The sequence below is a fragment of the Leopardus geoffroyi genome, chromosome A3 (assembly GCF_018350155.1).
Source record: "Leopardus geoffroyi isolate Oge1 chromosome A3, O.geoffroyi_Oge1_pat1.0, whole genome shotgun sequence".
NCBI classification, from domain to species: domain Eukaryota; kingdom Metazoa; phylum Chordata; class Mammalia; order Carnivora; family Felidae; genus Leopardus; species Leopardus geoffroyi.
The window spans coordinates 14,422,706-14,443,740 of record NC_059336.1 but is presented as its reverse complement, the minus strand read 5'-3'; the positions used below and the strand labels follow the sequence as shown (position 1 = coordinate 14,443,740).

General features: G+C 51.0%; 1 protein-coding gene across 3 annotated transcripts in view; it reads right to left on the bottom strand.

Annotated features, from left to right (window-relative positions):
- SLC13A3 (solute carrier family 13 member 3) overlaps positions 1 to 21,035 on the bottom strand; it is a 74,722-nt gene that overhangs the window by 13,447 nt on the left and 40,240 nt on the right. Inside the window, exons 4-9 of one of the 3 annotated variants that reach the window (XM_045444377.1) lie at positions 19,758 to 19,824; positions 16,121 to 16,303; positions 13,317 to 13,442; positions 10,341 to 10,439; positions 9,266 to 9,370; positions 4,930 to 5,027 (exon numbers count right to left, since the gene is read on the bottom strand). In XM_045444377.1, coding sequence (XP_045300333.1) covers positions 4,930 to 5,027; positions 9,266 to 9,370; positions 10,341 to 10,439; positions 13,317 to 13,442; positions 16,121 to 16,303; positions 19,758 to 19,824 — 678 coding nt within the window. The remainder of the gene's footprint in view (positions 1 to 4,929; positions 5,028 to 9,265; positions 9,371 to 10,340; positions 10,440 to 13,316; positions 13,443 to 16,120; positions 16,304 to 19,757; positions 19,825 to 21,035) is intronic. The other 2 variants (XM_045444378.1, XM_045444379.1) reach the window with 2 other exon arrangements.

Below are 21,035 nucleotides of genomic sequence, written 5' to 3'. Positions count from 1 at the left end.
CAAGAGAAAAGGCTCTTTTTTGTAACTGAATGGGTGCGGGCGAGAAAAAAGTGGAAGGAAGAAACGGGAAGAGAGAAACTAAGGGTATCCTCGTCCGTGGAGTTAGGGGATGATTTTTCTTTCTACAAAAGTGGCAGTGTCTGCGTGCACGGGTTAGAACGGGGGGGGGGGGGGATCGGCAAACTTTTATAAGGGTTGGGGAGCGGCTGCTTCAGGTTTGCAAGCTTCTGTTGCAAACAGGCCACTACGGTAGCGTATGCACAGACGCAGACCAGACCTGTGAGAGCAGGCACTGCGGTGTCCCCAGGAAATTCTACTTAGAAAGGGCAGGGGTGCATTTGGCCTGTGGGCCGAGGTTTGCCACCCCTGTGCTGGGAGCACAGGCCTGGAGACAGACGCTCCAACGTTGGCTCACCGCCCGCCCTTGAACGTGATCTCGCCTGTCTGAGCCCCCGTTTCCTCAGCTGACACGTGGCACAGAGAGAGTCCCTTGGGGGGCCCTCGTGGACACTGACGAGGTTAATGGCAGAGCTGCTGGTGGACAGAGAGGGTCCTGGTTGGTTCACGGCCAAATCCCCGTGTCACTGCGTGCACTCCAAAATGCTCGTCAGCTGATGTTAGGTGCCTGGCTTAGCCCGATGCCTGGTGCAGAGTGAACACTCTGGAAACGAAACTGTCCCTGCAGGCGGCCACCAGGGAGGCAGGAGGTCAGGTCCGGCCCATGCATGGCCATTCCCGACTTCCCAGGACAATTCCTGGGTCACCCAGCCATGGACATTTTGTTCCTCCTTGTCAGCTTTTTCCAAATTGTACACTGTGATTATCGGAAGCGAAAGCCGGAGCTCTTGGGTCCTCTGCCTTCAGGCGATAAACTATAATTTCATTAAAGAGGCAGGCAAGGTCTGAAAAAGCAAAGGCCCTGACGGAGGGTTTAACATCATGCAGATTCAATGAGTTACATGGTAAGTGCTAAAGAGGCCATCTGCTGCCCTCAACCTTCGCCATGATCGTTTCCTTAGTTTCCCATCCAATCGCGCCCTGTTGCTGTTTCTTAAAAGCACAGAGCCTCCAACTGTGTGAATCTCACACTTCCCGCCCCGTGTTAGCCTGCGAGCTATCTGGAGCAGGCCCTGAATCTGAACTAGATTTGAATCCTAGCTCTGCCGTCCGTTGGGCTGTTCGGCTGTGCGATTTGAGCTAGTGACGTCACTTCAGAGACCCACCGGGGAGAGGAAATGGGTCCACGTGCGCAAAGGGTTCGGCTCCGGGTGTGGCCCAGAACAAGTCCTTGGTTATTCGTTTAACACATATAAATTGAGGACCTATCAGGTGTCAAGCACTCTTCTAGACACTGGGGATTCAGAAGTGGCCAAAACAGAAAAAAAAAAAAAAATCCCCCCCCCCCCCCCCCCCGCCTTGGAGAACTTACATTCCAGGAAGGGAGGCAGGCGAGAAACCAGTAAATTCACAATGTCAGGAAATGTAATGTGTTATGAAGGCAAGAGAGTAGGGTAAAGGGGTGAAGAGTGACAAGGGGGAGGGATGTTCTTCTAGACAGCGTAGTCAGGGAAGACTTCTCTGGGGAGGTGACATTTGGACAGAGTCTGAGTAGAGTGACGGCAGTGAGTCACGCGATATCTGGAAGAAGAGCTTGGTGGACAGAGAGGAAATGGAAGTCACCATTGCCATCGTCCTCATTGTCATCCGCAAGCACAGCACCCAGCACACAGCAGGCACCGCATCTGTACTTGTGGAGGGACCATAAAGGGACAGAAATACAAGGGCAACTCCGAGCCGGGGAAGAATGAAAGACAGCAGGCATAATCAGAAAATCTAGGTTGGCCTGGGCGCCTGGGTTCCACCTCCTGTTTCTGTGTCGCTAGCCATGTGACCTTGATCAAGTCACTTGCTCTCCATGGAAACTGGCCACTCTGTCGGGCTGCGTGTAAGTCCTAAGTGCTGGAATGTACCATTTCAGCCAAGTCTGCCCGGGGCCCACCGGTAGCCCAAGGACAGGAGAGCTCATGGAGTCCCCTCTCCCCACCCACCAGGCAGCCCCAGACACTCCAGCCCGAAGAACCCTCCACAGAGGGGGCATGCTGTGCCCCCGTGGACCAGACCCAACTCGCAGACGCGTTTTAACGCTACTGTTGTGGGTCCACGCCGTGGTTTTCCACTGAAATCAGTTGCTGACGCTTAAAATCAGGGCGATTGCATAAAGTTTTGTGCTTCCCTTGACAAGTCAGCAAATGTGGCGAAACCAGTTCAGCTTTCCTGCGTGGTGACACTCGGTGGAAACTGAGTCACAGCTGCCCCTTTATTTCAAGGGTCCTGGCTTTGCCAGATTTCCACAGACCCCACAGTGCCCTGATGTGAAGGATCTCGCCACTCAAGATCACCCTCAGCTGCCGTTTTCCTCACGATATAGACATTGGTCTCTGTTTCAAAAATGCAAAAGGGAAGCTGGACAGGGAGGGCCTGGTTTCACGGAACCCATTTTCCTGCCCCCCACCCACCCCCCGCTTGCTGCATCCAAAACTATTACCTCCCTGTGGGCATTTGGTCTGCAACCCCTGTTCCAGAAAACGACTAAAGGCAGAGGTGAAAAGTGCCTAAGGGACATGTTCATTCTCTAAGTGGAAAAGGAAGGCCCGGGGTGCCTGGGGGGCTCCGTCGGTTAGGCGTCCAACTATGGCTCAGGTCATGATCTCGCAGTTCGTGGGTTCGAGCCCCGCGTCGGGCTCTGTGCTGCCAGCTCGGAGCCTGGAGCCTGCTTCGGATCCTGTGTCTCCCTCTCTCTCTGCCCCTCCCCCACTTGCACTCTGTCTGTCTCTCTCTCTCTCTCTCAAAAATACATGAACATTTTTTAAAAATTAAAAAAAAAAGAAAGCAAAAGAAGGCCCAGACATCCTAGGAACTTACTCAGGGTCACCCAGCACATCAGCAGCAGAGCTGGGATACCAGACATCTATGTCACAGTGCCCTCCCGACAGCCCCGGCTGAGAGGAAGCCTGGCCTTTTTCAGCCTCCCCCCGCCCCCCACAGGTGACAGAGCCACGGATGGGACCTGATCAAGGGCAACCAGTCCACAGGCCAGCTATCCAGGAGGCTAGGAGTGGCCCCGCGGGAGAGCTGCCTGCGTCAGAACGAGCCACACCAGGCAGAGTCTCACTCTCGGAGGTCCACGGGAAGCGGACAGACAGGGGGTGCTACGGTGATAGCTACAGGCCGCAAGCAGAGGGGACGTGAGTGGGCCGGGAGGGAGGAGGCAGGAAGCTGCGGTTGTGGATGTCCGGCGAAGGCGGGCACTATAAGAGAGAAGACAGCGTAGGGGAACCGAAGTTACAGAAGACAAAAAGCAGGAACCGTAGGGGCGCCTGGGTGGCGCAGTCGGTTGGGCATCCGACTTCAGCCAGGTCACGATCTCGCGGTCCGTGAGTTCGAGCCCCGCGTCGGGCTCTGGGCTGATGGCTCGGAGCCTGGAGCCTGTTTCCGATTCTGTGTCTCCCTCTCTCTCTGCCCCTCCCCCGTTCATGCTCTGTCTCTCTCTGTCCCAAAAATAAATAAACGTTGAAAAAAAAAAATTTTAAAAAAAGCAGGAACCGTAAAGAAGCAGAGGCTATAAGGAGGTCAAAGCTTAGAAGCTGGAGGAATATGGAGAGGTCAGCATGTGGTACCCAGTGTGGATGATGGGGAAAGCCGGTCGGAAGCAAGACGGAGAGCAGAGACGAATCCTGCCCGTTTGCAGGGTCCGAAAGCCCCCTGCCCGGGGCTCCTTGGACCCAGTGTTCACTCTGTTGCTATAGCCGCTTCTAGGGCCCTGTGAAATCGGCTCCCTACTGATCCTTACCTCACGCCCCGCACTCAGACCCCCTCCCCTGAAACTGGAGCTTAACCCACCTATTACTCTAGTTTTTGTCTCAACGATAGAAAACAGATTACGGGGTGCCGGGGTGGCTCAGTCGGTTAAATGTCCGGCTTCAGCTCAGGTCATGATCTGACAGCTCGTGGGTTCAAGCCCCGCGACGGGCTCTGTGCTGACAGCTCGGAGCCTGGAGCCTGCTTCGGATTCTGTCTCCCTCTCTCTCTGCCCCTCCCCTGCTTGTACTTTGTCTCTCTCTCTCTCTCTCTCTCTCTCTGTCTCTCTCTCTGTCAAAAATAAATAAACATTAAAAATTTTAAAAATAAAATAAAATAGATGACGACCCTATTTCCCGACTCCTGGTGCTGAGCTCATCCCACTGGCCCCATCCCTCTGTCACAGGGGCTAACCTGCTGGGAACCATCCCAGCGGGGTCACAGACTGGCCACCTGAAGGCCAGTCTGGGGGACTCGGCATCCTTTTAACGTAACCCGGAATGCCGCAGGCAGAAGTGCGTCCATCTCTACCATTGGGCAACTGAGTCACAGCTCCGGCCTCGGGCCCACGGGCGGCACAGTTTTTCTACAAAAGGGTCAGAAAGTGAATATGGCGGGTTTTGTGAGCCAAGAGGCAAAATCAAGGCTATTCTCTATATGATTCTAAGGAGAATAAATGTCCACAAATTTCTTATTGAAGAAATAAACTTTATTTATGGACACTGAAATTTGAATTTCGTGTAATGTTCCTGTGTCATGAAATATTTTTCTTTGGATTGTTTTCAACCATTAAAAAAATGTCAAAGCTATTCTTAGCTCGTGGGCTGTACAAAGCAGCCGGCCAGCTGGATCGGGCCGGCTCTCCTTGCTGACTCTTGTCCCCGCCTGTCACCTGTGGCGGCCCGAAGTGCCCCAGACAAGGTAATGGCTCAGACAGAGAGAAGGGAAGAAGCAGGTTAGTGCCATGGGGCTCGGGTCCCAGGCGCGGGCCCTGCCTCCGGGCCACTGATGACCATGCTTCAGGCCACAGTCGTCACTGAGCCCACTGAGACCCCAGCCCTGACCCCTTACCTTTAAAGTCAAACCACCACTTGAGAGAGGGCCTTTGGGACGGGAAGAAGAACAAGACGGTGACAATGGCCACTCCAGTGACAGCATCGGAAAGAAACCTACAATGACAAGGCCCCAAAGCGTGTGACCCCGGGGGCATCGCAGCAGGCCAAAAAGTTTGGCAGATTTGCAAACGAGGATTTGCGGGAGGGAGTTAGGAGCTCTCTGTGAGCGGGGCCTTGTTCCGGGCCACTGGACAGCGTCCTGCCTGCACTCAGGATGGATGCGACTGTCCTTGATGCACAAGCCTTCTATGCACGGCCCCCCGGGGTACTTAGATGCTGCTGAGACAAACAAATGTGGACCCTCCCAGGAAGAGAGACCTGACCACAGAAGGCAGAATCTGAGCGCCACCGAATACGGGATCTGCGGAATTCCCGTGGATCACACAACCAAGGCTTCTCTGAGACTCTGTTAGGTATTTCTTCCGCTTCTGCTCCCGCTCCTCCTGGGAGGGGCAGCTCACAGCACGGAGACGGGGCCCGGTCGCGCCAGCAGAAACCAGATGGGGGCAGCCTCACAGCCCCTCGAAATCTAATACCGCCTTTCAAGGATCCACATCGCCTCTTGCGGAGACATCAGGCTCACAGAAGTCTCTCGGGGCCACATAGTTTCTATCTCAGATGAGGCACCTGAGGCTCACAGAGCAGAAGCAGCTTGCTCGAGGCCAGGCCATGGTCCATGCGGGAGACGGGCACTGAACCCAGATGCGTCTGGCTCCAAACTCAATGAGGCACAGAACCACACGTCAACCAAAGCCCTTTCAGTCCACACACTTGGGAAGGAGAGTATTCAAGTGACCAAGAAACTGGAAAAGATGGCCATTATCGCTGCGTTAGAGAAATATCAACCAAAATGCTGCTGGAGTATCATTTGTCTGCTAACAGGCCAAACCTGAAAGGGTGAGGATAGTGTCTCATGCGGACGTTGGAAAGCATATACCGATGGGGTAAAATAAATTGGTTTAACCTTCTGGAGGGCAGCTGGCAACGTGTTTCAATACATGTAAATACCCCTTGATCCAGTCATTGTACTTCTAGGAATTTACCCTCAGGGAAACTTGACTCTCGTACACAGACTATGAACAGGGATGTTCGTGATGGATAAGAGTAAAAACAAAAAAGGAAGAGTTTTAGTACGGACACGTGTAACTAAATTGTGTACAACAATGTATATATAATAGTTCATCTATAATGAAATGCCCTGCATCTGTTTGTTTTTAATTTTTTTTAATGTTTATTTATTCTTGAGACAGAGACAGAGCGTGAACAGGGGAGGGGCAGAGAGAGAGGGAGACACAGAATCGGAAGCAGGCTCCAGGCTCTGAGCCATCAGCCCAGAGCCCGACGTGGGGCTCGAACTCACGGACTGCGAGATCGTGACCTGAGCCGAAGTCGGTCGCTCAACCGAATGAGCCGCCCAGACACCCCAGAATCTGTTTTTTTTTTAAAGATATAAGATGAGGGGCGCCTGGGTGGCTCAGTCGGTTAAGCGTCCGACTTCGGCTCAGGTCATGATCTCGCGGTCCGTGAGTTCGAGCCCCGCGTCGGGCTCTGTGCTGACGGCTAGGAGCCTGGAGCCTGCTTCACATTCTGTGTCTCCCTCTCTCTCTGACCCTTCCCTGCTCACGCTCTGTCTCTGTCTCAAAAATAAATAAACATTAAAAAAAAATTAAAATAAAATAAAATAAAAGATATAAGATGATATCAATCTTTAAGCATTGACATAGAAGTACAACGAAGGTATCTTGCAAATAAAACCTTTTTATTTGCAATATTAGACACAATCCAAAAGGAATTGATTAAATAAATTAAGATGCTCTCCTTCTATAGACTACTATGGAGCATTTAAAAAGAATGAAGTAGGGGCACCCGGGTGGCTCAGTCGGTTGGGCGTCCGACTTCGATTCAGGTCATGATCTCGTGGTTTGTGGGTTCGAGCCCCGCGGCGGGCTCCGTGCTGACAGCTCAGAACCTGGAGCCTGCTTCCGATTCTGTGTCTCCCTCTCTCTCTGCCCCTCTCCTGCTCATGCTCTGTCTCTCAAAAATAATAAACATTTTGAAAACTTATAAAATAGGGGCGCCTGAGTGGCTCAGTCGGTTGAGCAGCCGACTTCGGCTCAGGACATGATCTCGCGGTTGGTGGGTTCAAGTCCCGCGTCCGGCTCTGGGCTGACAGCTCGGAGCCTGGAGCCCGCTTCAGATTCTGTGTCCCCCTCCCTCTCCGCCCCACCCCTGCTTGTGCTCTGTCTCTCAAAAATGAATAAACATAAAAATTTTTTTTTAAAAGAATGAAGTAGGTCAGAAAGAGCAAGTTGTCCAGGATTATAGTACTGTACTCTCCCAGTTTTTGTAATATGCATACGTATATGTCTGTGTGTACCTACTATTATGGGCGAGGGTGTGTGTATATCAGATACGTTAGACACGAAGTTTTAATTGTGAAAATCTCTTCATTTACAGAGGTTAAATGAAGAATAACTTTTAGTTCTTCAATTCAGCATTGTTTGAATTTGTTATGATTATGCATAACTTTTACGATTAAACAAAAAAGAAAAAAAGCAGATCACAACTTATATGTCTACTGTACTCACATTTCTGTTAAAAAATCTCCTGTTTAGATAGGTTTCTTTTTAGCTAGGTTGCATATATCTCTGCAATTAGCTTTATTGAAGTATAATGAACGTGCAATCAAACGTGCCCATCTGAAGGGTAATATACTTTTGAGTTTTGGCTAATGTATACAGTCCTGTAACTACCCATGGGATTGAGATGGAGAACAGTTCCCAGACAGGCATTTTTCAGTCAGGAAAGACGTGTGTCAGAATTGGAGACTGAGTTTCTAGGTGATTTTCATTCTCTTTGCTTTGTTGGCATGTTTACAACACCCATCTTTCATCTGAGAAAAATAACAAAGCATCTGCATCCTGGGAAAAGAAGACAGTGGAAGTAAGAGCCTCTCCTCTTGGCTCGATGAAGTGACATCGTTTCTTCCTTGTAACAACCCACATGAGATGAGGACTTTATATCACCCATTTAACCAGGGGGGGAGTCCGAGGCCCCAAGAGTTACGTGAGTAGAGCTGCTCTATCCAAATGGTAGCCAGCAGTTAGTGGACACTTGAAATCTGGCAAGAGCAAACTTAGATGGGCTGCAATTAAAATACACACCAGACTTTGAGGAGTTAGTGCAAAAAAAAGTAAAAGATCTCAATAATTTCTTACGTAGATCGCGTGTTGAAATGATATAGTGGGTTAAGTGAACGATATGACTAGAATTGATTTCATTGTTTCTTTTTTTAAATGTGGGTCCTAAAACTGGAAAGTTACATCCGTGGCTCACGTTCTATTTCTACTGGATGGTGCTGATGGGAAATCATGAGCTCTCACCGAGTCCAGAGGATGTATTTCCTACCTACTCGTGTTCTGACGTACCGGAATCTGACGTGGTTGCCCGCTCACTCTTTATTAAAACGCTCTCTTCTCTTGGCCTTTGCTGGTTCATTGCCCCAGGCTTTCCACCTTGCCTCCCCGACTGCTTCTCCCCTTTCTCTCCTCCACCCAGCTCCTAAATGTTGGGGGTCCTCAGAATCTTCTGCACTCTCCCTTTACTCTTTCCCTAGCTGGCCCCATCAATTCCTTAATTGGACTTAAATTCCAAATTTCTATGATGACTCCCAGATTTATATCTGCAAGCCAACACCTCCTCCGAGCTTCTAGGCTTACGGTTCCGACTGCCTGTTGCAGTATCTGAAAGACAGATTCGCCTTCATGACAAGCCTAACCCAAGTCCAAACTAGAATCGTTGAGAAGCCACCTGCAGCCTCCTACAGAATGTTCTTCTCCAACTAACCACCATGAAAGCAGCTGCGGACCATCCATAAATGAATGGGTGTGGCTGTGTGTCCCAGTGAAACTTTATTTGCAGACAATCAGCTTTGAATGTCATGTAATTTTCTTGGTCACAAATATCATTTATCTTTTGATTTTTAGCCATTTAAAGAAGTAGAATGCATGAGCGGATGATGATCTCAGGGGTACGCAATTTGTGAGTGGCCAAGCTTACAAAGCTTGAGCCCGGTTTTGTCTGATTCCAAAGGCCAAAGCTCCTAACACGTGAGAACCCCAAACGTTTTATCATCTGAACCTGAATTTTTTGAGGGTAAAGGACGGAGCTGTTTATAGTTACACGGGACAAAGTTACACACCCAGCCACCGCCCGCCCCCCCCCCCCTGCCCCGGGGGCCCATCCCAGAATCTTCCCTATTGGGCTCCACCCCCGGGGCCCCCGAGTCTCACCCAGGGGTGAAGAAGCTGGCCCAGCCAGGGATGAACTTCGGATCCCGGGAGAAGAGGAGGATGGCGAACACGCAGAAGAGGGTGAACACGGCCTGCTCGGCAAACCTGTGGCACAGACAGGCGGGCGCCACGGTGATGGTGGGCTTTGGGCAGACCACAGCGTTGGGAAGGCCTTGGGCAGATGCCCGCTGGCTGTGATGGGCCCAGGCCCTGCCTCTGAGAAGCTGCGAGAGGTAATTCACTCCCCAGAGTGAGGGGAAGGGTATCCTGGGGTGTAAGGGATTCCCGTCCAGGGGCTTCCACACTCCCCCAGGATCCTTCCTGAGCATCAAACACCACGTCCCCCCAAGCTATTTATATCACTCCCTCTGGGAATTTCCCAAGGTTTTGGGGGCGGCGGAGACTCAACAGAGAGAAAGAGCAAAGCAGAGCCAGAAAAACCGAAAAGAAGGAAACAGCCAAGAGGTAGGTTGAGACGGGAGCAGTCATACACGCAGAGGAAGTTAGATAACTATATGCAGAGAGGGGGCAGACAGACATGGACAGGGGCAGACACAGACTATCCCCCAACGTCCGAGCAAACATCTACCCAAGGTGCTCATCTCACAGACTGGGGAGCAGGGCCCAGAGTGGGTTAGTGCCTTGCCCAAGGCCACACAGGAAGTAGGCAGCAGAGCCAGTCTTGGGTGCAGGCCCCCTGACTCCTAGGCGTTTTCACCACATGGGAAACATGCATTGAAGAAGGTCCCGGCAGCTGCCCGAGGCAGGGGGTACCCCGTGTGCCGGAAGGGAAAGGGTGCTTTGGCCAGGACAGGGCAGCAGATCCCCACCCCAACTACATGCCGAGGGGCTTCCTGGTCCTCAGAGTGTTTGCACAGCACCAGGGCAAGAGGCTGACTGTGTAAACCACCCTCCTACCCTCCACCTCTAGGCTCCCAGGCCATCGTCCTGAGACCTCCCTCCCACCCGGGACTCAGCCCCTAGGGATCCAATGGTCAGGCCAGGAGGTAACTCTCCTAAAAGTGAAGTCTACGCTGGGCTCTCTCCCCATGCCAGGAACCCCCACACCACGTACTTGATGGGTCCCAGGTTCTGGAATTCTTCCCGAATCACTGCTCGAGCTCTATCTTCTGCATCCGTCTTGATCTCAGATTTCTTCTTCCTCCTCCAGCCCCTGGAACAGAGAGCAGGGAGGTTAGGAACGGCCACTGCAAAGGTACGACTAACTTGTCAACGACCCCACCACGCCCCGGCCAAGCCTCGTTCTCTCTGTTCCGGAGACAGCACCGGCTGCCGCTGGGAGTGGCCTTCCTGCCCCTGGGGAAGCCTTTCCAAAATCTGTCCTTCCCACCTATAGCCTGGATGGTCTTCTAAAAAAGCGAATGTGATCAGAGGACTCCCAGGCTTCCGATTTTGTAGGGGGTCAAACAGTCACATGAATAAACCAATGGAACAAACAGGAAGGCCCAGAAATAGATTGGGGATTTGCGTCTACGACAAAGCTGGTCTCTCAGACTGGTGTAGAAACGATGAACTATTCAGTCAGTGGTGCTGGACATACGGATCAATGGGATAGAAGTGGAAGTGTGGAACTAAACCCACACTTCCATGCTTAACTGGCTTTTGGCAAGGGTACCATGGCCATTCAGTGGGGAAAGAGTAGTCTTTTCACAAATGATGCCGGGACAAGTGGATAGCCACAGGAAAAAGAGTCAATGTGGACCCCTATCTCATATCATATTAAAAAAAGAAATAACTCAAAAGGGATCAGACCTAAATATAAAAGCTAGGTGTATACAATTCTTCGAAGAAAACACAGGGGGAAATTTTTCTGGCCTTCGATCGCAACTTCAACCATTTCTTAGAGATAACACCAAAAGCTCAAGCAACCGAAGACAGATAGATCAGACACTATCAAATTTTAAAAACTTTCGTGTGCCAATGAATGAACAGCGTTGGGCACCTGGGCGGCCGTCTGGAACAAAAAATGAAGTTGGATCCAAACCTCACATTGCACCCTAAGAATAAACCCAAACAGATCAAAGAGTTCAGTGTAAAAAAAACAAAAACAAAAAACTAAATGAAAACATGAGTTTTTTGTTTATTTGTTTGTTTGTTTGTTTACAATTCCTAAATGGGGAAATCTTTCTAACCGTAATTGAAAATTCAGGAGCCACATGAGAAGGATTGAGAAATTCATCTACATGAAAATTTTCTTGGGGCGCCTGGGTGGCTCAGTCCATTGGGCGTCCAACTTCGGCTCAGGTCATGATCTCGCGGTTCATGAGTTTGAGCCCCGCGTTGGGCTCTGTGCTGACTGCCCAGAGCCTGGAGCCTGCTTCGGATTCTGTCTCTCTCTCTCTCTCTCTCTCTCTGCCCTCCCCCTCTCATGTTCTCTCTCTCTCTTAAAAATAAATAGACTTAAAAAAAAAAAAAAGTCCTGGGGCGCCTGGGTGGCGCAGTCGGTTAAGTGTCTGACTTCAGCCAGGTCACGATCTCGCGGTCCGGGAGTTCGAGCCCCGCGTCGGGCTCTGGGCTGATGGCTCAGAGCCTGGAGCCTGTTTCCGATTCTGTGTCTCCCTCTCTCTCTGCCCCTCCCCTGTTCATGCTCTGTCTCTCTCTGTCCCCAAAAAATAAATAAAAAACGTTGAAAAAAAATTAAAAAAAAAAAAAAAAAAAGTCCCTTCCCCAAGAAGGCTCTCCTGACGTCCCCGTTAGGTGAGAGCCCTCCAGGGTGCACCTTCATATGTCACTGTCTTTTCCTTCACGGCACTTATGACTGGCATTCCTGCTGCCTTTGGCTGCTCCCTGTCTGTCTTCCCCACCTTGAGTGCAAGCCCCCCAAGGGCAGGGATGGTCTCTGCCCTGCCCACTGCTCCACACTCAATACCTACAACCCTAGAGGGCACGTAGTGGGTACTCAGCAGATATTTGCCGAGTGAAGATGTTGTCACGTCATTGGCCTGAAACTTCTCTGTTACCCAGAAACACCCGTCACTGAACACTGCAGTTCCTCCATCATGGCCCCTTGTGGCTGCGTCCTGCAGATGTCTGTTAGATGAAAACAAGTCGACCGGAAAAAAGGGCTCTATTTCAGGCTCAGTCCTGGGCAGTCTACACACCCTCCCTCATCCAGCCTGTACTTTTGCTGTAGCTAATTTTTAGCCTTAGTCCACAAGTGAAGAAATGAAAAGCTCGGGGAGGTTTACAAAATTGCTCAAGGTCACATGGAAGTGTGACTTGAACTCTGGTCCATCTGAGTCCAAAGTCAGGACTTGCCTCTCCGGGCTAATGCAGGCTTTGAACCCCGAGTCTCTGTTAGGGGGGAGTTCCGGATGGCGTCTGGGTCAAGGAACGCCATGATCAGAGCCTTTGGCTCATATTTGCTTAATACCTTCCTCCAAATAGATTCATCATTGCAGTCTTTAATTATGTATGTAAACACAACATTTTATATCGCTCCCATCAATGGAAAACAAGAACCACTTGTTAGAAAAACGTAATCATAAAAATAAACACACGAAAGCAGGGCAATCATTACATTCTGCCAGATACCATTGCTGGCTTACGTCTCTGGAACTGACACTCGTTCTTTGTTTAAAAAGCTGGTTTGGAAATGTTAGATAGGTAGGACGGTGGCCTCATCACCCAAGAGACGCTTGCTTCCCTCTACGGGCGTTGATAAAGGGATTCTTTTTCGCACTATATGAGTCGATGTTAGTTAATGCCCTGTGCCACCCCAGATCAGCTCCTGTGCCAGGGCCCCATAAAATGGGGGTACTTAAAGGAGGACGCCAACCGTAAATCGCCGACGACGGGGGCCATTAACTGAGGGTCTGGGCCTAGCAGGCAGCTCACACTACCCATAATCCTCATATCCCCGGGAAGTGAGGTCTCTGCGACAGTCACCCTGGGAGAAGGTGACATGAGATTAGTGACGATCCTTCGTTCACACAGGAGGAAACCAGACTTGAGAAGACCGCTGTCTACCGAACGAGAAGGAAGCGGGGACTCCCGTCAGGCTCAAAGCTCACGGTAGGCATGAGGGTACCTCAGGGTCATTCCCCCATACAGGAAGGAGATCCACAGCCAGCCCGCCAGCAGGAACAGCAGCATGAGAGGGAAGGCAAAAATGAACCAGGAGCCAAAATTCACCACATCGCACTGTGGGAAGAAACTGGAGAAACAGGGGAGATGAGAGCCGGCCAAGGTCAGCCTCGCGGATGCACACGGCGTACATACACGCAGCGATTCCTCAGCGAGAGCATGGGAGTTTATACAGAATAAACAACAGTACGTTTAATATTACCAGGGCGATTGAAAGTATTTCAGTTTTCTCCCCCTGCATTTCCTGAGTGTTCTGCAATGTACCTATATAATCAGAGTAAAGTAATAAAATGTATTTGGGGAGCGAAGGCCAAGGGCGACACTCAGGGCAACCATTCCCCCACCTCCCCACGCTCCTGGCTAGAGAATCAGAACCCCGCATGATTTGGCATTCATTTTACATCCTCTCCCGCCAGACCAGAAGGTCCAAGCTTATGCAGTCAAACGCTGTGTATGATTTGCATGTGATTTACAAGTAATTTACCCCAAATCCTCCACATTTGATATTTTTACTTCTGCCTTCAGCATTTTTTCCCTTAATTTCTTTTCAAGTTGGAACAAAGTCCTGCTCATATCAGGGTGGGCAGGCAGCCTGAAAACCCTCTGATAGCAACGGCCCCCACCTGCCCTGCTCCCCCCTACCCCGCAACTCAGCATCTGCCCCGGAAGGCCCCAGAGCCCACATCTTTCCTGCCCAGCCCAGGGATGCACTCCAGCTTTGTCCTCCCAGCCCATACGCCCTTTTGCTGGTACTTCCTTCTAACTGAGGGCACTAAAGGGCCCAACTCAGCTTGTCCCCACGTGGCAAGCCGGACCATCTTGGCTTTCCGTTTTGCAGTCCTTAAAAACAAAACAAAACAAACGAAGCCACAAACCAAAACCCACAAGGCATGGCCAGGCCTGCTCAAAGATGAAAAGACGACCGAAGTCGTGCAGCGGGCTGAGTCAGTTGGGAAAGTGCTGAGCCCTACCCTCATCCCACACCTCCTGAATCCGAATCTCTGCCACAGAGACCCAGGCAGCCCGGGAGGGTGACTCTGATATGCACCCATGGCTGAGAATCACTGGTTTCTATCACCAGCTTTTAAAATCAAAAGGTTTCAGGACCTGAGAATATAGTGGAAAGTTAAGGTTTTAAAATCGGCTCGGGGGGCCCGTAGGCGGCTCAGTCGGTTAAGCGCCTGACTCTTGGTTTCGGCTCAGGTCGTGCTCTCGCGGTGTCGTGGGTTCGAGCCCCGTGTTGGGCTCCTTGCTGACCGCATGGAGCCTGCCTGGGGTTCTCTCTCTCCCTCTCTCTCTGCCCCTCCCCCACTCGCACTCTCTCGGTCTCTCTCCAAATGAAAGAAAATTGGCTTAGGAGGTTAAAAGACGGGTGTGCCTGGAATTTCCCATGAAAACCACTTTGATGGGAAGTGATAGCAAACCTCCTCTCAGGAAGACCATCACAGTCGGCTTTCCCCCATCATCTCAGGAAGTCCATGATTCTTGGACTGAGTACCGGGTAAGGGAGCTGGCCCGCATTTGGGGCCATGTTGAATATTGTGTGTGTTTGCCAAATGCTTACACTTGCGTTCACGTGGACTAAGTGAACGTCTGATGTTCCCTCCCTTTGCAGAGGGATCTTAGAATCCTCGCCTCTCAGATCCTGGAATCTGAACATCGTAGGAACGGAATCTGGCAATACCTGGGATTGCTTACATCTTCAAACCCAGGGGCTTGGGATCATGGAGTTGACGAGTCATATGCCATCTGAGAATCCTTCTCTTTTATTGTCCCGCCCTGACAGACGGCCACCCAGCCACTCTTGGAACAGCTCCGGCAATGGGGAGACTAGCTCCTGGCAGGGCTCGCTCCACTGCTGGCCCGGGGGCCTGGTTGCAGAGCTTCTCCTGGGACCTTACGGCCACAGCCATGGCCACAGCCCAATGCCCCCAATGGGGTTGGTTTTTAAACAAAAAATTTTTTTTAATGTTTTTATTTATTTTTGAGACAGAGACAGAGCATGAGCAGGGGAGGGGCAGAGAGAAAGAGGAGACACAGAATCCGAAGCAGGCTCCAGGCTCTGAGCTGTCAGCACAGAGCCCGACGTGGGGCTCGAACCCACCAGCCGTGAGATCATGACCTGAGCCGAAGTCGGACGCCCAACTGACTGAGCCACCCAGGCGCCCCGGGGTTGGTTTTTCAAAGCCGATGTCACATCATGTGGTTCCTTCGCTCTCAGCTTTGCACTGGGCTCCCCATCTCACTGGCAGCAAACGCTGGGGTCCTAACAACTCACCTTCTGTCCCCCCACACTCCCTCCCCTCTGCCTTCTGCGCTCCTGGTCTTTGTGCCGTTCACCTTTGACCACGCCGGTTATCCCTGTCTGGAATGTTCCTCCTTCCTGTGCTCACGTAACTTCTAGGTCCCAGATGTCACCTTGCTATAGAGGCAGCACATCCCTGACCAGCCTCTGTAAAATAGCACCCGCTCCTGTCCCTTCCGCACCCTTCTCCCGCTTTATTTGATTCCATAACTTATCACACCGTTGCATATGTATCCAGCTGCCTTTTCCTTCATTGCTTGTCTCCACCACCAAAGTGGAAGTTCCCCAGCGCGGGGCCTTCTCTGGGCTTGTGCACGGCTGGGTCCCCAGAGCCTGGCCCATACACGGCATTCGGTACATATTTCCCCGAATGTTGAGTGAAGGAGAGGAGGAGGGGTGGGAGAAGCAGAGACCCCCGTGCCCCGTGGAGCACCTGCCTTTACCTTTTGAGCTGGCCAAGCAGGATGAGGTTGGGGGCCGTGCCCGTGAGGGTGGCAGTGCCCCCAATGCTGGCTGAGTAGGGAATGGAGATAAGGAAACCCTTCCAGATGTTCCTGTGGTATTCCCCCTCCTTCTTGCAGTCTGCCAGAAGATCCAAGGGAGCCTCCGCCTCAGGGCAGTCTTTGCTTTAAACAAACCCAAAGAGAAGCCATTCAGAACACGTTTCAGAATTTCTGGCCTTCTGGGGGGGGGGGGGGGTGGGGAAACATCGCTTGGGTTGGGAGAACTAAGTGGTCTTTCTAAAAGGCAGCTTGGCACAGGCATGGAAAACCTCTAAAGATGTGCAACCCTTCAGCTCAAACGTTCTACTTTCAGAATTAATCCCAAAGAAATAATTGGGCAGGTGCCTCGGGCGTAGGTATGAGTTCACCACGGCACTAAATATTCTTTCCATTACAAACAACCCTAATCTCCATCCGAAGGGGATTCGAGAGATCAAAATGATCCTCTTTCTGGATGGAACACCAACACAGCTATTAAAAATGATGAGCTAGAGGCACCTGGGTGGCTCAGTCGGTTGAGCGTCCGACTCTTGACTTCGGCTCAGGTCATGATCCCAGGGTGGTGAGATCGAGCCCCACGTCACTGTGGAGCCCGCTCAAGATTCTCTCTCTCCCCCTCTGCCCCTCTCCCCTGCTAGTGCTCTCTCTTTCTCTCAAAAACGAAAACAAACCCCCCCCCCCACATGATCTAGACAGATGTTTATTAGGATAAAATATGTCCATTATATAAAGTGAAAAAGGGTACGCAATTGCTTAATTTATTTTAAAAATATTCATATATTTGATGAATACGTGAGTATTAAGAAAAATTTAGAATGGTATACACAAAGTTGTTTTTAAGGTGCCTTTCTTGGGTGTGAAATTATGGAATTTTTTCCCTCCTTTATTCTTTATATTTTCTGGGTTGTTTTTCTGGTGCAGTTAAGAGGATTGGGAAAGAATGAATTTAAGAATTGTTAATTAGGGGCGCCTGGGTGGCGCAGTCGGTTAAGCGTCCGACTTCAGCCAGGTCACGATCTCGCGGTCCATGAGTTCGAGCCCCGCGTCAGGCTCTGAGCTGATGGCTCAGAGCCTGGAGCCTGTTTCCGATTCTGTGTTTCCCTCTCTCTCTGCCCCTCCCCCATTCATGCTCTGTCTCTCTCTGTCCCAAAAATAAACGTTGAAAAAAAAAAAAAAAAAAGAATTGTTAATTATATAATTAAAAGATAATGGCGTTGCCATCAATTTATCGAGGTGAAAAGATGCTGACCACGTTCCATTAAGTGAGACAGCAAGTTACAAAGGAGCATATACAGCATTATCAACGTTTTTATTTTAAAAATGCATTTATGTACATAGAGAGGCATCCCCTTAACTGTTTTAATCTGTCTTTGGGACCGAGATGCTGGGTACGTCTTTCTTTTTGTCTAAGAGTATTCTTTTTCAGGGTGCCTCGGTGGCTCAGTCAGTTAAGCATCTGACTTCGGCTCAGGTCATGATCTCACGGCTTATGAGTTTGAGCCCCACGTCAGGCTCTGTGCTGACAGCTCGGAGCCTGGAGCCTGCTTTGGATTCTGTGTCTCCCTCTCTCTCTGCCCCTCCCCTGCTCACACTCTGTCTCTCTCTGTCTCCCCAAAATAAATAAACATTAAAAAAAAGAGTATTCTTCTTCATTGTGCAATTATAAAGTTTTTCTAAATGAATGACATTAACAATTGTCCCTCTATAACAGATCAATTTTTTTTTTTTTTTTAAGGAATCAAAGATACTTCAAATATCTTCTGGCCTTAATTGCTAATGAGAAGCCCCTTATCTGGAAGGCAATTGGAATATGATTTGGGGTCTAAAAGGAAGGGAAGACAAGAGGCGGCTGGAGACTGATGTCATGGCCTGACTTCTCAGGATGAAGGTCCTGGCAGGAACTGTGGGTCCCCAGGCCTAGGGGACCAGACTCAGCCTCACGATGAGAATGAGAGCAGAAGGGGCCTTAGGGTTCACCTCGTGCAAGCATTTCTTTGTTCAGTTGGGGAAACTAAGGCCCAGAGAGGGGACTTCCATTCCAATGGATATGGAGCCCCCATCCAATGGATGGGGTTTTCATTCAGTGGACACAGAGTTCTAGAAGAATGAGGACTGAGTCTTTTCCCATAGATTCAGCACAAGCTCTGCATGGGCAGATGGCCCACACAGATTCCTGGGTTGCATGTATTAGTGAGTGGCTGGGCCATATCTCAAAGCTGGACTCAAAGCCCCAGGATATGGTGCCAGGAAGGAGCGGAGGCCACAGAATAAGACAATCAGACATAAGATCATGTCTCTCTTCTGCCAAAAGCCTCCATTGGCTTCCCTCTCGTTCAAAGTCAAGGCTACATCATTAGCCTAGGGGGTCCCTCACGGTCTGCCTCTCCACCACCACACAAGTGATCTCTCGGACCCCAACTGCTGCCATCCACTCCACCAGCCATACTGGCTTCCTGGCCGCTTTGGACTCTCAGGACCTTTGCACCTGCCGGCCCCTCCGCTGAGACCGCTCTTCCCATGGGGCCCCCATGACCCTCACCTCCTACAGGTGTTTGCTTAAGTGTCACCTTCTGACCACCTATTTTAAAGCTGCCTTTTCACACCCCGCAGGCCACCCTCCCCCCGGCCTTCCCTCCTGCTTTGTTCCCCTGCATAGCTCTCACCAACCATCTGACATACTATGAATTCCACTCATATGTTTGTGTCTTGTCCCTGGTATGTAAACCCCACAAGGGCTGGATTTTTGCCTGTGGCTGCGTCTCCGGCGGTGCCCGGTGTCGTTCAGCTGTCTATAAATATTTGTTGGATGCATACAACAGACCTGACCGGTGCCAAGCAATGCCTTGAGCAGGCGACGTTACTTCCTGCCGTTTCATCGCCAACGAACCAAGGTAACAATGCCATTAACAACAAGCGCTACCTGTGCCCGTAGGGCCTGGCGACCTCCTTGATCGACGTTAGCTGATTTCATCTCACAACAGCCCTCTCAGGTGGGTACCAATGTCACGCCCAGTTGGTGGATGAAACCAACCTGACTGACTTGTCCCAATCACACAGCCGGCGAGCCGCAGAACCAGAGCCAGAGTCAGGTCTGCAGGGCTCCCAAACCCCAAGCTCTTAAGCACACTGCCAAATACAAAGGACATCGGGCACGAAACGTGCCATTGAGGCGGAGAGGCTTCCTTAGTCACACAGCTGTGAGGATTGGGATCGTCTCTTAGGATACTTTTGCCTTTAGAGCCTCTTGACCCCTGTCTGTGTGCTTCTCCTCCTTGACCCTCTCGTAGCCGCGTGCTCCCGCTCGGCTGGCCCCTCCTCTCAGATGCGCCACCGCACCAGACCTCTAGGGACCTCATGTGCTCCCCTGCCCTTGCCGTCCACATTTGCACTGGTTTTTGTTTGGTTGGTTTTTTTTTTTTTTTTGGCCTAAGCCAAAGGGATGAATGGTAGAAACTTGGGCACTAGGTCATTTGGAGAAAGTCGGGGCTGGGGGAGGATTGCTTGCAGCACTGAATTCTTGGTCATCATCTCCTCGGATCAAGCACTGGGTCCTCTATGGAATGCACCGGGAACTCACTCTTCCGTGCCAGCAAGAAACTGCACCTCCGTGGGCACCGCGTGCAGCCCGTTTCTCCGCACAGCAGCTGGGAGGGAAGAACAGGACGTCTTTAGTGGAATGTGGTGAGTGGCTAGGAGTGTTCCTATTCTCGCGTCGTCAGCGGAAAGGGCTTCTTCGGGTTCCCCTCCTATACCGTTAATTGAACTTTTCAAAAAGGCACCTGAGATTCCATCCTTCCGTCCCACCTATTCCTATTCGGAGATGGTCCTGGGCCTGTGGACGGGGGGTTACGCTGCAAGTCCTCTAGACGACCGGCAACTCAGCTCCGGACTCCCCTGAGCTGCCATTGGCAATGGGATGTTTACGAAAGACGAGCTCTAAGTAATGGGTCAGTCACCCTGCTCTCCCATACATGCATGCATTCATTCATTCATTATTTGTTGAGCACCTGCTATGTGCTATTGGCTATGAGCTTGCAGTACACGGTGAATAATGCAGAACAGGCTCCCGGCTCCCAGGAAGGTTATATTCCAGAAGGGGAGACAGACAAGCAATGAAGAAAGAACATCTCAGGTAGGGATGTAGGAGAAAGTGGGTGGTGTGATGGAGAGTGATTGCCGAGTCGGGAGGGGAGCAGGTGGGCGGCTGTGACCAAGTCAACTGAGAAGACACCATGAGCTGATGGCGGCTGGTTTGAGACCTCAAGGATAAAAGGAGCCAAGAGGAAAAAAAAAAAAAAAAAAAAAAAGGAGCCGGTCACAGGAAGAGCCGTGGGAAGAGGATTCTAGGCAACAGGAGCAGCAAGTGCAAAGGCCCTGAGGTGAGAATGTATCTGGTGTGTTGAGAAGAAGGGAGAGCAGTGGGGCTGGGGCTGGAGGGGCCTAAGTAAAGGAGAGGGTGGCAGGAGGTGAGGTGAGGGAAGGAGCGGGGGTGAGCGAGCGGGGGCAGGAGGTGGGCTGGGTCACGCGGAGGTCTTGGGGCTCACAGTAAGGACTTCGGCGTTTACGCCCGGTCAGATGTGAGCAGAGCCAGGGGAGCGTTTGAGCAAAGGGGAGTCAGGACAGGATCTGACTTCCTTTTAAAGATGCCCCTTGCCTAATAGGTCAGTCTCCCTGGAGGCCTTCAATAGTGTTTTGGAGACAAGAACAATTGAAGGGATTAAGATTTTTTGCAGCTGAAACCATCACCAAGAACAAGAGAACCTATCCCTGGGCATTGAGGGTGTGACGGAGAGCCGAACACACAGGTTCTGGGTTCAGATCACGGATCCATCACTTACGATGCAAGCTGACGGCA